The sequence below is a fragment of the Phoenix dactylifera genome, chromosome 10 (genome assembly GCF_051530095.1).
Source record: "Phoenix dactylifera cultivar Ajwa chromosome 10, Ajwa_hap1_PhDact_Kaust_v1.1, whole genome shotgun sequence".
Lineage (NCBI taxonomy): Eukaryota > Viridiplantae > Streptophyta > Magnoliopsida > Arecales > Arecaceae > Phoenix > Phoenix dactylifera.
The window spans coordinates 19635544-19648457 of record NC_143199.1 but is presented as its reverse complement, the minus strand read 5'-3'; the positions used below and the strand labels follow the sequence as shown (position 1 = coordinate 19648457).

At 43.0% G+C, this 12914-nt stretch overlaps 1 protein-coding gene and 2 non-coding genes across 4 annotated transcripts; all 3 read right to left on the bottom strand.

The window, feature by feature from the left end:
* Positions 1-598: 598 nt before the first annotated feature.
* On the bottom strand, positions 599-12638 carry LOC103696489 (small ribosomal subunit protein uS3x). Of its 2 annotated transcripts, XM_008778145.6 has the most exons (6): positions 12422-12638; positions 12101-12248; positions 11796-11967; positions 9117-9171; positions 8846-8977; positions 599-1023 (listed from the first exon to the last, which is right to left on the bottom strand). In XM_008778145.6, exons 1-6 carry the CDS (start codon positions 12449-12451, stop codon positions 883-885), a joined length of 678 nt encoding a protein of 225 aa, XP_008776367.2. In that variant the 5' UTR covers positions 12452-12638; the 3' UTR covers positions 599-882. The 2 variants fall into 2 exon arrangements, with proteins under 2 accessions (XP_008776367.2, XP_088561609.2); XM_088705483.2 differs by lacking the exon at positions 8846-8977 and having other exon boundaries at positions 711-1023.
* Positions 9466-9609, bottom strand: LOC120108958 (small nucleolar RNA snoR143). The gene has a single exon (XR_005510059.2). It is a non-coding gene; the product is annotated as a small nucleolar RNA snoR143 (small nucleolar RNA).
* LOC120108959 (small nucleolar RNA snoR143) lies at positions 10260-10424 on the bottom strand. The gene has a single exon (XR_005510060.2). It is a non-coding gene; the product is annotated as a small nucleolar RNA snoR143 (small nucleolar RNA).
* Positions 12639-12914: the final 276 nt, after the last annotated feature.

Genomic DNA, 12914 nt, shown 5'->3' with positions numbered 1-12914 from the left:
TTACAAAATCCAAATCTATGGCAGGTAGGTCTGTCTTCTTACTTGTTCTCAAACAAGTCCCATGAAAAATTAACAGTCCAAGATCTTACCATAATTTGCAACCTAGTCTACCACACCCTGCCTTCCTATACATGACAGGCTTGTAATATCACAGAGCCTCACCAACCTACGAGAACAATACACTACGCAAACAATATACTACACACCAAGCTCCTTTAGGAGAATACGAATTAAGTTAAAGCTTACATTACAGAAAAAGAAAACCCATAGACTGCTTTAGCAAATACTTAAGCATGAAATTTACCAAGCGGCTGTGAGATAAGCTCAGAAATTTTGATAGAATGATATTTTGATTTCAATTTTCTGGTCTGCAGAATTTTTGCCGAGCTTTTGTACTCACATGCTACTTCAGATATCAAAACAATAGGTTCGAAAAGAGAAGGGAAAAAAAAAGGACTGCTTCGGTTGCAACATACTAAATAGATTTAATATTCATATAATTGCTTTAGTTGAATAATCAGATATATGATATTATGATATATACTAAAGGTAAGGTATCAATTTAGGTGCACTTGATACTCACATAAACAAAACCAAATTAAAAAGTCATGTAACCATTAAAATCCTCAACTTCTCACTAAGGCCAACCATCCAGATTCATAACAAGATTAAGGAACAAAGAATAAGTCTGCAAAACCGGAAAAGAAAAGTGCAAAATAAAACATTTATCAATCATCAAAATTGCATCACCAATAAGCCTAATAGAACAATACTAGAAAAAATCTGCTTCGTCAGCTTCACAGCATGGACTTTCCTCAAGTTCATCACCCTCTGCAGAAGTGATGAATCTCAAAACTCCAGTACTAAAAAAAATAAAATTTCCTAGACCATTAGAGGCTGAGTTAACTCCTCTTCCTCCTTGGGGGTGTGAATTGTAACAAGATCTGGCAACGGAGTAGCAGGACCCTGCTTCCCCTTGGGATCCCAATCCAACATAATCTTCACCTTGATGCCAAGGACTCCCTGCACAAGTTCAGTAACAGGAGTCAAATTGATTGCCATGTACTTCAAGCGTGGCAGCTGACTTCAGTATTATGCAACTAAGAAATTGTAGCAAGGACATGCAAAGGCAAAGCCTAAGTTGTTATGCACCCAAGACATTTACCTCTGTCTGAAGCTACAATAATAGATATTAGCATAAGCATCAAGTGGCAACCAACTCAATCTTATCAATTTACAGCACTAAAAAAAATCAGGAAGGCAGAAAAAACTTACTACTAGAACACAACTGTCAGAGAGATTCATAAAAGCAAGGCAGCAAAAGTTAAACAGGTTTTGGACACTATGTAAATCTATTAACAGGTTTTTTTCCCCCAGTTTAGTTGTTATGGTCAGTTGGTAAAGCTAACATCCCGTTAAACTCTTGATGCAGGAGCATTACCCTCATTCATTTGGGTGTGACACATTGGATGCACATTGGATCTAGGTGTGTGAGGGAAAAATCAAGTCCAAGTTGTGGTGTGTTTGAGTCCATGTAATAAGTGATTTAATTCACAATCGGTTAGTGTCTCCAATGCCTAATTAGATTGAGTCCAAGGCATTGATTGGGTCAAGTGGAAGAAATTCAGAGTTCAGATCTAGTTGAAATCCGTGACAGGTTGAACACCATATAGTATTTTAAACATTTCGGAAGCTACAGAAGTCTGATTAAGTTGATTCAAATTTTGTTGGAAAGTAGACATCCGTAGCTTTCTAATGACTATAAGAACATGAAATTTGGAGATCGGATGAAATTTGAGGAGTCTCCCGAACTTCATGCTGATGTTGGTACCCGAGAAGGAGTTCCACCTAGATAAATATTCATGGCATGCGGCTGAATTCCTTTTGATGGGTTTCAATCCACACCCATAGATACGGATCTTAGGTGTTTAGGCTTAGGTGTCAAGGTATTTGATTGGTCAATTAGAAAATTTGAATTTTAAAAAAGTCCTCATGTGATTAGGAGTCCAATTTAAAATTCTGTGTAGTCCTTATCCTTTGCCAACCTTTCTTTCTATATAAAGGAGGGTATGATGAATGAAATTAGCTTTGGATTTCGAAATTGTTATTTGTTTGCGTGAAGAGAGGCTACTCCTCTTGCTGGCGCGACGCCAAAGGGGCTGAGGGAAGGTGGGACGCCTCCCCTTCACTCCATTTGAAATTGGGTTGGTTTTGGATGAGATTTTCCTAACTAACTCAACCTTATCCTTATCCATTCTCTTTCTCCTCACGCCTCCACCCTTTGTGTGCGCCATCCTTGCTTGCCACCTCATCCACCAGCAATTTCCTCACGCCCATTACCCTCTCACATCCTCCCCTTGGGTCGAAGGCAATTCAAACTCTAATTAAACCCATTTCAGCCTACATGCAAATGAACCAACCAATTTCAGCTGCCCACTAAACTTGGTGCCTAATTTTGGTCCATTGGCTGACCCTCCTTGAACCCAATCTCGCCATCCAGCAACCCATCTTCTTCCTCCTTCCTTCCACCAAAAGAACCCTAGCCTCCATTGCCATTGCTTAGAGAAAAAAAAAAATTCAGCCATCATCAAAGAAGAAAAATTCTGCAGCCCACCCCGTTCGGCGTCAATTGGTATCAGAGCGAATCCTTGTCGCCATGAGTACCAGAAGTAGTCGCCCCTACAACAATGAACGACAACGTGCTGAGATGATGGCCGAGCTCATCCAGCAAGTGGCGGCCTTGAATTAGAAGGTAGAAGTTGTTTGGGATCGTCTCTTCCCCGAGCCAAACAATCTTGAAGACGAACATGCTGTCCCCGCGCAACCTGAAAATTCAGAAGTGCCATTTGGAGGAGACCCCGACGTTGAAGCATTCTCCCCCGGGGGTCTATCACCCCAAAGGCCACCTAGGGGTCAGCGGATGCCCCCTCCAAACGTTCCTCGTATGGGGAATAATTTCAGGAACCCCTATGTTCATCAAAATCAGCGGGAGCGCAATGATCTCGACGATGTCATGAAGCGGGTTCGTGTAGAAGTTGCTGATTACAGCGGAAGCATGGACCCAACCCACTTCCAGAATTGGCTGATGTCTCTCGAAGACTACTTCGAATGGTTCAGCATGCCCAATGAAACCAAGGTGCGATTCGTGAAGATGAAGCTCAAGGGCCAAGCACGCATATGGTGGCATAGCGTTGAAGAGAAGCTTCATCGACTCCGACAGCCCCCTATCAATGATTGGAAGAACATGAAACTTCGTTTGAAGGAAAAGTTTCTTCCCCTTGATTATGAGGAGACACTCTTCGAAGAACTTCTGAAACTTCGTCAAGGAAGCTCTTCCGTAGAGGAGTATACGGCCCGATTCCATGAGTTGATGATCCGCAGCAACCTCACGGAGACGGATCGACAATTCCTAACTCGGTACCGATCCGGGCTGAGGGATGACATCAAGAGGGAGCTAATGACGACGCGCATCTTCAGCCTAGAGGAGGCATACCAACTCGCCATTCGAGTTGAATCGCAGCTACGACAAAGACGCCCTGCGCAAGCCCCGGTTGCACGACGATTTTCTGAGCGCAGCACCAACCGAGGAGTTCCATTTCCTCGAGGTAACGCCCCTGCTTTTAGATCTGAAACCTCTGTAAATAGAAGCACATATCAGGAAAGGGGTGCTCCAAGGGCTAATGAAAAGGGTAAAGGTCCTATGCCACAATCCACGCCGCAAGAGAAGAATCCTGTTGAATGCTACAAGTGCGGCGGGCGAGGCCATTTCGCCGTTGTTTGTCCTACCCGAGACCAACGATTTGCGTTGGTATGTGAGGAAGATGAGATCATAGGACCCTCTGAAGTCACTCCTCCCTCTCAGCCCGCTGATGAAGAGGGAAATGAAGGGAACGAAGAACATGATGAAGAAGCCCCTGCGGTGGAGCTAGAAGCTTCAGATCTACCCGTGTGCGTCGTGCGACGGGTTCTTACGGGTTGCAAGCAAGAGGAGAACGTGGAGGAAGATTGGAGGCGCACCAATATCTTCCACACTCGCGTCGAGCATGCCAACAAGTCTCTAAACCTCATCATTGACAATGGAAGCTGCATGAACATCATTTCCGAAGAAGTGCTGAAAAAACTGAATCTGAAACCGGTACCGCATCCAAAGCCGTATCGGGTAAGTTGGATCGAAGACTCCTCCATCCCTGTTAAACAAAGATGCTTGATCAGTTTTTCACTTGGTAAGGACTTCCGAGATGAAGTATGGTGCGATGTTCTGCCCATGAAAGCGTGCCATCTTCTTCTAGGAAGACCTTGGTTGTATGATCGTAGTGTCAAGTATGACGGTCGATCCAATTGTTATTCTCTATATTGTGCCAACAAAAGAGTTGTGTTAAAGCCCCTTCAGATCACTGATTTTACCTCTGAAAATCTGATAATCCAACGGATTTTAACCATGAGAAAGTTTGAAGCTTGTAGCCGAGAGATTGGAGTCATGTATGCACTAGTGTCTAGGGAAGTTGGGGCTGAAATTTCAGAAATTGTTCCTCCTGATTTCAAGTCTATATTGGATGATTTTTCTGATGTAACCCCTGAGGACCTTTCCAAGGAGCTTCCACCGATGAGGGACATCCAACATGCCATAGATTTGGTGCCCGGTTCAAGCTTACCGAATCTTCCCGCATACCGGCTGAATCTGAGAGAACATGAGGAGCTTCACCGCCAAGTCCAAGAACTTTTGGACAAGGGATTCATCCGAGAGAGCCTCAGTCCATGTGCCGTCCCGGCTCTACTTACTCCCAAGAAGGATGGTTCATGGAGGATGTGCGTGGACAGCAGAGCAATCAACAAGATTACAGTGAAGTACCATTTCCCGATCCCGCGGCTTGACATGCTGGATTTGTTGCATGGAGCCACCATCTTCTCCAAGTTGGACCTTCGAAGTGGCTACCATCAGATCAAAATCAGACTTGGGGATGAGTGGAAGACGACATTTAAGACCAAGGATGGCCTCTATGAATGGATGGTTATGCCGTTTGGTCTCTCCAATGCGCCAAGTACTTTCATGCGGGTTATAAATCAAGTGTTGAAACCGTACATTGGGCGCTTTGTGGTTGTTTATTTTGATGACATTTTGATTTTCAGTCGTAGCCGTGTGGAGCATCAGCAACATCTTCACCAAGTGCTTCTTACACTTCGATCAGAAAAACTTTATATTAACCTGAAGAAGTGCTTCTTTGCTGAATCACAAGTACCATTTCTTGGTTTCATAATTTCAGATCAAAGTGTTGCAGCGGACCCGGAGAAAGTTCATGCCATTCGGGAATGGCCGACGCCAAGTAACATTCATGAGGTGAGGAGCTTCCATGGCTTGGCTTCCTTCTACCGCCGGTTCATAAAAAATTTCCGCAGCATAATAGCACCAATCACCAATTGTATGAAGGCTGAAAATTTCCGTTGGACGCCAGCCGCCACTAGAGCTTTTGAAGACATCAAGGAGCGTCTAACCCAAGCCCCAATTCTTCGACTTCCAGACTTTGATCAGCTCTTCGAGGTCGCTTGTGATGCTTCTCACGTCGGGATTGGTGGAGTTCTGAGCCAAGAAGGTCATCCCATTGCTTTCTACAGCGAAAAGCTCAACGACCCCAAGCGAAGGTATTCCACTTATGATATTAAGTTTTATGCTATGGTTCAAACTCTTAAACATTGGAAGCATTATCTCCTACATCGAGAATTTATCATGTACACCGATCACGACTCTCTAAAGTACATCAATTCACAAAAGAAGCTAAGCGCGCGACATGCAAGATAGGTGAATGTACTGCAGCAATTTACTTTTGTATTGAAGCATAGACCGGGTGTAGAAAATCGAGTCGCTGATGCCCTTAGCCGGAAGACACATGTTCTCATCCTCTTGAATGCAGAAGTAACGGGCTTCAATGATCTGAAAATTCTATATTCTACTGATGCATATTTTCAGCCTATCTACGCCGAAATTTCAGCAGGGAGTCACCGGCAGCATTCTGATTTTTCGATCCATGACGACTTTCTCTTCCGTGGCACACGCCTATGTATTCCAGAAACCTCTCTTCGCGACCGCATCATCCGGGAGGTTCATGAGGGAGGTCTTGCTGGTCACTTCGAGCGTGACAAGACCGTCGTTACGATGGGGGACAGGTTCTATTGGCCGACCCTGTGCAAGGATGTCCACCGAATCATCAAACATTGCCGAACTTGTCAACTAGCCAAGGGAACAAAATCCAATGTCGGCCTCTACTCTCCACTACCATTGCCGAGCTCACCATGGGAGGATCTCAGCATGGACTTCGTGCTTGGGTTGCCCAAGACGGCACGAGGACATGATTCTATTTTTGTCATTGTTGACAGGTTTTCAAAGATGTCGCACTTTGTGCCCTGTGCGAAGACTTATGATGTATCACGAGTTGCTGATTTGTTCTTAAAAGAAGTGGTTCGTCTACATGGGCTCCCGAAGACTATTGTATCTGATCGTGATGTCAAGTTCGTTAGCTATTTTTGGAAGACACTTTGGGCGAAGCTTGGCACCCGTCTTTCCTTCTCCAGCGCCTATCACCCCCAAACCGATGGGCAGACCGAGGTGGTCAACCGCAGTCTTGGGAACCTTCTTCGATGCTTAATCCGGGATCATGTGAAGTCATGGGATCTAATTTTACCCCATGCTGAGTTTGCCTACAACAGCAGTGTCAACCGTACCACAGGATTGTCACCTTTCGAGATTGTTCTCGGATTGAAGCTGCGGCAGCCTATTGATCTTGTACCACTTCCCATCAACACAAGGACCAGCGAAGGTGGTGAAGACTTCGCCAGGCACATACAAGACATCCATGCTGAAGTTCGACGTCGTTGGGTCACCAACACCGAGATTTACAAGCAACAAGCAGACCTGAAGCGACGTCCCCTGGAATTCAAAGAAGGAGACCTTGTGATGATGCGGTTGAGTGCTGAACGCTTCCCTCGCAGAAATTTTCAGAAGCTTCATCCTCGTCGCGCCGGTCCCTTCAAGATACTGAAACGAATGGGACCTAATGCATATGTGCTTGATTTGCCTGAAGACTTGCAGGTTAGCCCAATTTTCAATGTTGAAGACCTGCAGCTTTACGAAGGACACTATGCTGAAGATGAAGACCCTCCAGCCATACCACCATCACTACCACGTCGATCAGCCCCTAAAGACACCATTGAAGACATTTTGGATGATCAAATTGTGTCCACACGTCGAGGGGGATATCAGAAATTTCTGGTTAAATGGAAAGGCAGATCAATTTCAGATTGTTCTTGGTTAAAGACGGAGGAAGTCCAACGGTTGAACCCGGATCTCTACGAGCTCTATCAGTCACAGAACTCGACAGAGTCGAGTCTTTTTCCAGCCGGGGAGAATTGATGCAGGAGCATTACCCTCATTCATTTGGGCGTGACACATTGGATGCACATTGGATCTAGGTGTGTGAGGGAAAAATCAAGTCCAAGTTGTGGTGTGTTTGAGTCCATGTAATAAGTGATTTAATTCACAATCGGTTAGTGTCTCCAATGCCTAATTAGATTGAGTCCAAGGCATTGATTGGGTCAGGTGGAAGAAATTCAGAGTTCAGATCCAGTTGAAATCCGTGACAGATTGAACACCATATAGTATTTTGAAGATTTCGGGAGCTACAGAAGTCTGATTAAGTTGATTCAAATTTTGTTGGAAAGTAGACATCCGTAGCTTTCCAATGACTATTTAGAACATGAAATTTGGAGATCGGATGAAATTTGAGGAGTCTCCCGAACTTCATGCTGATGTTGATACCCGAGAAGGAGTTCCACCTAGATAAATATTCATGGCATGCGGCTGAATTCCTTTTGATGGGTTTCAATCCACACCCATAGATATGGATCTTAGGTGTTTAGGCTTAGGTGTCAAGGTATTTGATTGGTCAATTAGAAAATTTGAATTTTAAAAGAGTCCTCATGTGATTAGGAGTCCAATTTAAAATTCTGTGTAGTCCTTATCCTTTGCCAACCTTTCTTTCTATATAAAGGAGGGTATGATGAATGAAATTAGCTTTGGATTTCGAAATTGTTATTTGTTTGCGTGAAGAGAGGCTACTCCTCTTGCTGGTGCGACGCCAAAGGGGCTGAGGGAAGGTGGGACGCCTCCCCTTCACTCCATTTGAAATTGGGTTGGTTTTGGATGAGATTTTCCTAACTAACTCAACCTTATCCTTATCCTTATCCATTCTCTTTCTCCTCACGCCTCCACCCTTTGTGTGCGCCATCCTTGCTTGCCACCTCATCCACCAGCAATTTCCTCATGCCCATTACCCTCTCACGTCCTCCCCTTGGGTCCAAGGCAATTCAAACTCTAATTAAACCCATTCAGCCTACATGCAAATGAACCAACCAATTTCAGCTGCCCACTAAACTTGGTGCCTAATTTTGGTCCATTGGCTGACCCTCCTTGAACCCAATCTCGCCATCCAGCAACCCATCTTCTTCCTCCTCCCTTCCACCACAAAGAACGTAGCCTCCATTGCCATTGCTTAGAGAAAAAAAAAAAAATTCAGCCATCATCAAAGAAGAAAAATTCTGCAGCCCACCCCGTTCGGCGTCAACTCTTAACAATCAACCTCCCAGAATCAGACCAAAAATTGAATATCAATTAAATAATTTTAACCAATCTTCGCATTCAGGATCTCAGGACCTTCTAGATTTTCTTGGATGCATTTTCCTCAGAAAACCATACAAGTTCCTCAGTATGCTCCCATAATTAAAAAAATCTGGGCTTCCCTGAATTTCGTCGTCAGAACATAAGTTGGATATATGCTTAATAACATGGGCGGCTGACCTGTCTAAGAAGGACATGTCTCACAGCTGAATCAATGTATTCATTAACTGGTTGACCGGAGGAGATCATGTAACCATCCTTGAACTTCATTGACTTGGCACGTTGTGCCCTGAGCTTTCCACTCACTATGACCTGGAAACATGTCACTTGCTCAGCAGTGAGACAATCAATACCATACTCAAACAAAAGATATTAGCATGATAGCTTTTCTGATAAGAAAATATCATCAAAATGCACAAAATTGTAGCATTTTCTTGCCATCCAAAGACACCTCGCAACCTTTAGCACCACTTTCCATGACAAAGCGGAGGACTCCATAGCAGGCCCTGCAACATCAATAAGAATCTGAGACTTAAAGATGTATGACAAGAATTCTTATAGTATAACACCACAGATGCATTCATTCCTTTTTTTTGGCAACCATGCATTCACTCTTTCATAATGCAAATATTTATACAAGGCCTTCAACTTAAGCTTGTGATAGAGAGAGAACAAAAACATGCCTCCAGAAAGTGAATCAAAACGAGCATACCAATAAAATTACTGCTGCACATAGAAGGAATTATATTCCCGTTGTTTGCTTTCTAGGAAAAAAACAACACTTGTAAAGTAATAGGGAGGAATATGCGATAGAATTAGTAGATAACTGGCATCAAAGATCAGTCATCTGTGGATCCATCCCCACGGTTGTCTCGCCGCTGCCGCCTGAACGGCTTTGCATCTATGCACTGTTGTTAAAGGCACCACTATTTAAATCTGTGCAGCCTTATAATCCAACAAATGCAGTAAGCAAACACATTTGTGAAAGCAAGAGAATGCATGTGATGAGTTAATGAATGCTGATTTGTGTGAGATCAAATTGCCAACAAGCACAGTCAAAAAGAATGAAAAGAAGCTTGTAATGATATCTCCCTTAATGTTGATGCCAATAGGAGTACAGCAACCAAAGTTGAATTGACAATGTATCAAAGAATCATCTAAGGACTGCAGCATTATGGATTGTTCATAAGAATTGCATGCCTAGACTTTATAATTCGCAAAACCTTGTAGATAATGCCATTAGCAAGAGCTAAATGAAACCATGCACTTGTCTATTGAAAGATATGATCATCTTCTTTCAGATATCGCTAGTCGACAAGGTTCTATTGCAATCTAGGAAATTATAGATACTTTGTTGCACCCAACAAACTGCAGAAGAAATTTGCATGAAGCCCTTGTCTCTGGTAGCACATCTAATAAGAATAGAATTACCCAAAAGAAAAGAAAAAAGAAAGAAAGAAAGAAACTTCTGTTGCATTTGTCTTATATTAACTTAAAAAATTAAAACATAATACGTTCTTTGCTATATATTGTAGTCGATTTAAGTCCACATACTCTTGCACAAAATGTGCCCCACTTTAATGACAGGGATAATAGATGTGACATAGAATCAGGGGACAAATGGTTTTCAGATTTCAGACCACTCACCTGTAGATTTATCTCTACAGTTGTCTGGTTGCTGCTGTAAAACAGCTTTTCCTGCATGCACCATATCTCGAAATCTCACTAGAAAGACGAGTAAGACCTCATATATTGACAGGTACATGCTTACTGATTATGCACATTAGTAACAGACCAAAAAAAAACTAAAAGCCTATTTGGATAGTCCAACGGGATAGTCCAAGCTAAAATGCCGTGGGAAGAAAAAAAAATCCTCCATGGGTCTTTTTTTTTCCTACCTGCAGCCCAACAAGCCTACAAGCCGAGATTTAGGTAGGCCCCTAAAAGATGTGAGTTGAACAGGCTAATAGGCCTGATTCCTGTAGGCTTTTAGCCTAGTCTTGCAAGAATATCCAAACAGGCCTTAAGTGTGTATGCATATCCACACATATACAAGTGCACAATTACTAAGGATGCTGTCGTTCCTATGCATGAAGCATGCATGCCTCCCATTTACATACCACACAAAACTATGTTGTACTCTCGTGTGTGATGCATACTTCTTTATACGAATACAATTACAGGGAACATATGGACATATGAGATGGTATGAGTAGATAAAAATTTCAATCAGTCTTCTGTGGAACCATCCCTGCAGTTGTCTGGCCACTGCTGATTGAATGTCTTTTAGTCTATACAATGTTTCTCAAATCCCACAACCGGAAGTCGTGTGGCCTCAATCATCCAACAAATTCATCCACCAAATAGGGAAAGATCACATTTACATAAACATATGCATGCAGGGAGTAAAATCCCTTGCCGAGAAGTCACAAAATTACATGAGAGATCACAGGAACATGCATAACAATATACTTTGCATAAAGAACTTTTTAAAAAAATGGTCTTTCTAAGAGATAGAATGAAAGCATACAGTCTGTATCTGTTAAAACATATTCTTACATTACAACTATCATAAAGCATTACAACTGTCATTTCCAATTTGAACAGAAATGGCTAAATTTTTGTCCTTTAATACTTCAAAATGCCACATCAATTAACTTTTATACTCATCAGGTCACATGATTCTGAGTTTTCCTTGGTAACAAGCTCATGTATCTACCCACCTAAATTCTGAAGGGATGCTTGGATGCCTGCGGGTTTTTCTAAACCAGCTAATCATCAAACATGATTTGTAAAACAGGTTTTATGAAAAACAGGGGGAAACCGGTTTTTCCTAAAACTCACTTTTCAGATTTTATGACTTGTCTGCTTTTGACAAACAGATTTTACAGAAAGCAACCAAACAACCAGTCTTTTAAAACCTATTCATTTTGAATTTTTTGTAAACCTGTTTTACTAAAACTTGCCAACCAAACAGCCCCTGGAAGATCTTAGGAATGCTATAAAATATAAAGAACAATTAACCACCGTACTTGGTCTATTGACATATGGGGCAATGGAAAAGGCATGAATTCAAGATGTTAGAATGCATATAAACAGTGGCCACTAGAGGATGCGCTAAGTAAATTACCTTCGAACAGCAAGGCCACCGAGAAGCTTATACCGGAGGGACTCAGCCTGAGCAATGGCACAGAGCCCTCTGTTGTTAACCTTCTCGGCATAAAGTTCCACGCTATTCTCCGGAAAGTTGAACCTTTTCTGGACCACCGAGGTCAGCTCCCTTATCCTCCTCCCCTTCTCACCTTAAGCAAACAAAGACCAAACCAAACCAAAGACATCTCAGGCAACCCCAAACTAATCCACTTCAAAACCCTAAATTCTCAGTCCTTTTACAGTTTATCTAAAAGGAAAGGCGGGAGAGAAGGAGAATCCTACCGAGAACGTTCTGGGTCCTGGTGGCCCGGATGATGGTCTCGGTGCGCATCGGCGTAACCCGGACCTCGACGCCGGAGTAGCCGTCCTCCGCGAGCTCCCTCGTTAGAACCTCGTTCAGCTCCGCGTAGAACACTCCATCCGCCACGAACTACAATAGCGCGAAAAATCGAAAAAAAAACACCAAATAAAGGAATAAGAAGGGTGAAAACGAGAGAAATTTTAGGCCTAGACTAGAGAAAATTTTTGGGGAAAGGAAAAAAAGGATCGAAGAAGGTGATCTGGAGCAACAGAGGGTGAGGGTGACGGTCAAGGAGGGCCTGCCTTCCTCTTCTTGCTCATCTGGGTCGCCATGGTTGGAGATCAGAGCGAGCTCCTCTCTTTGAGAGGAGTCAATGAGCTCGGGCAAGAGAGAACCCTAGATTCGTTCGAGGAGGCGGCGGAGGGCGAGCGGCCGGGAGGAAAGACCGAGAGAGAGGGATTTATTGCGGTGGAGACGGCCCGGAGAGCGAACGAGTTAGGGTCGAGAAATTGAGGCCCTGTTTGCAGGAGGTTTTTTTTTTTTTTTTAGGCCTCCAAAAATAATTTTAGATAAAAAATAATATTTGGTAAAAATTTCGAAAAGCTGTTTCAGCTTTTGCGGAAAGCTGAAAACAGCTTTTGGAGGGAAGCTCCAATTTGCAGCTTTTCGAAAATGCTGTTTTCAGCTTTGTCGGAAAGCTATATTTTTGACAAAAATGCCCATATTAAAATATAATAATTACATAGTTTGTTTCTTTATAAACCTAAAAATCTGCTGGAGCCAAGAACCCTAGCC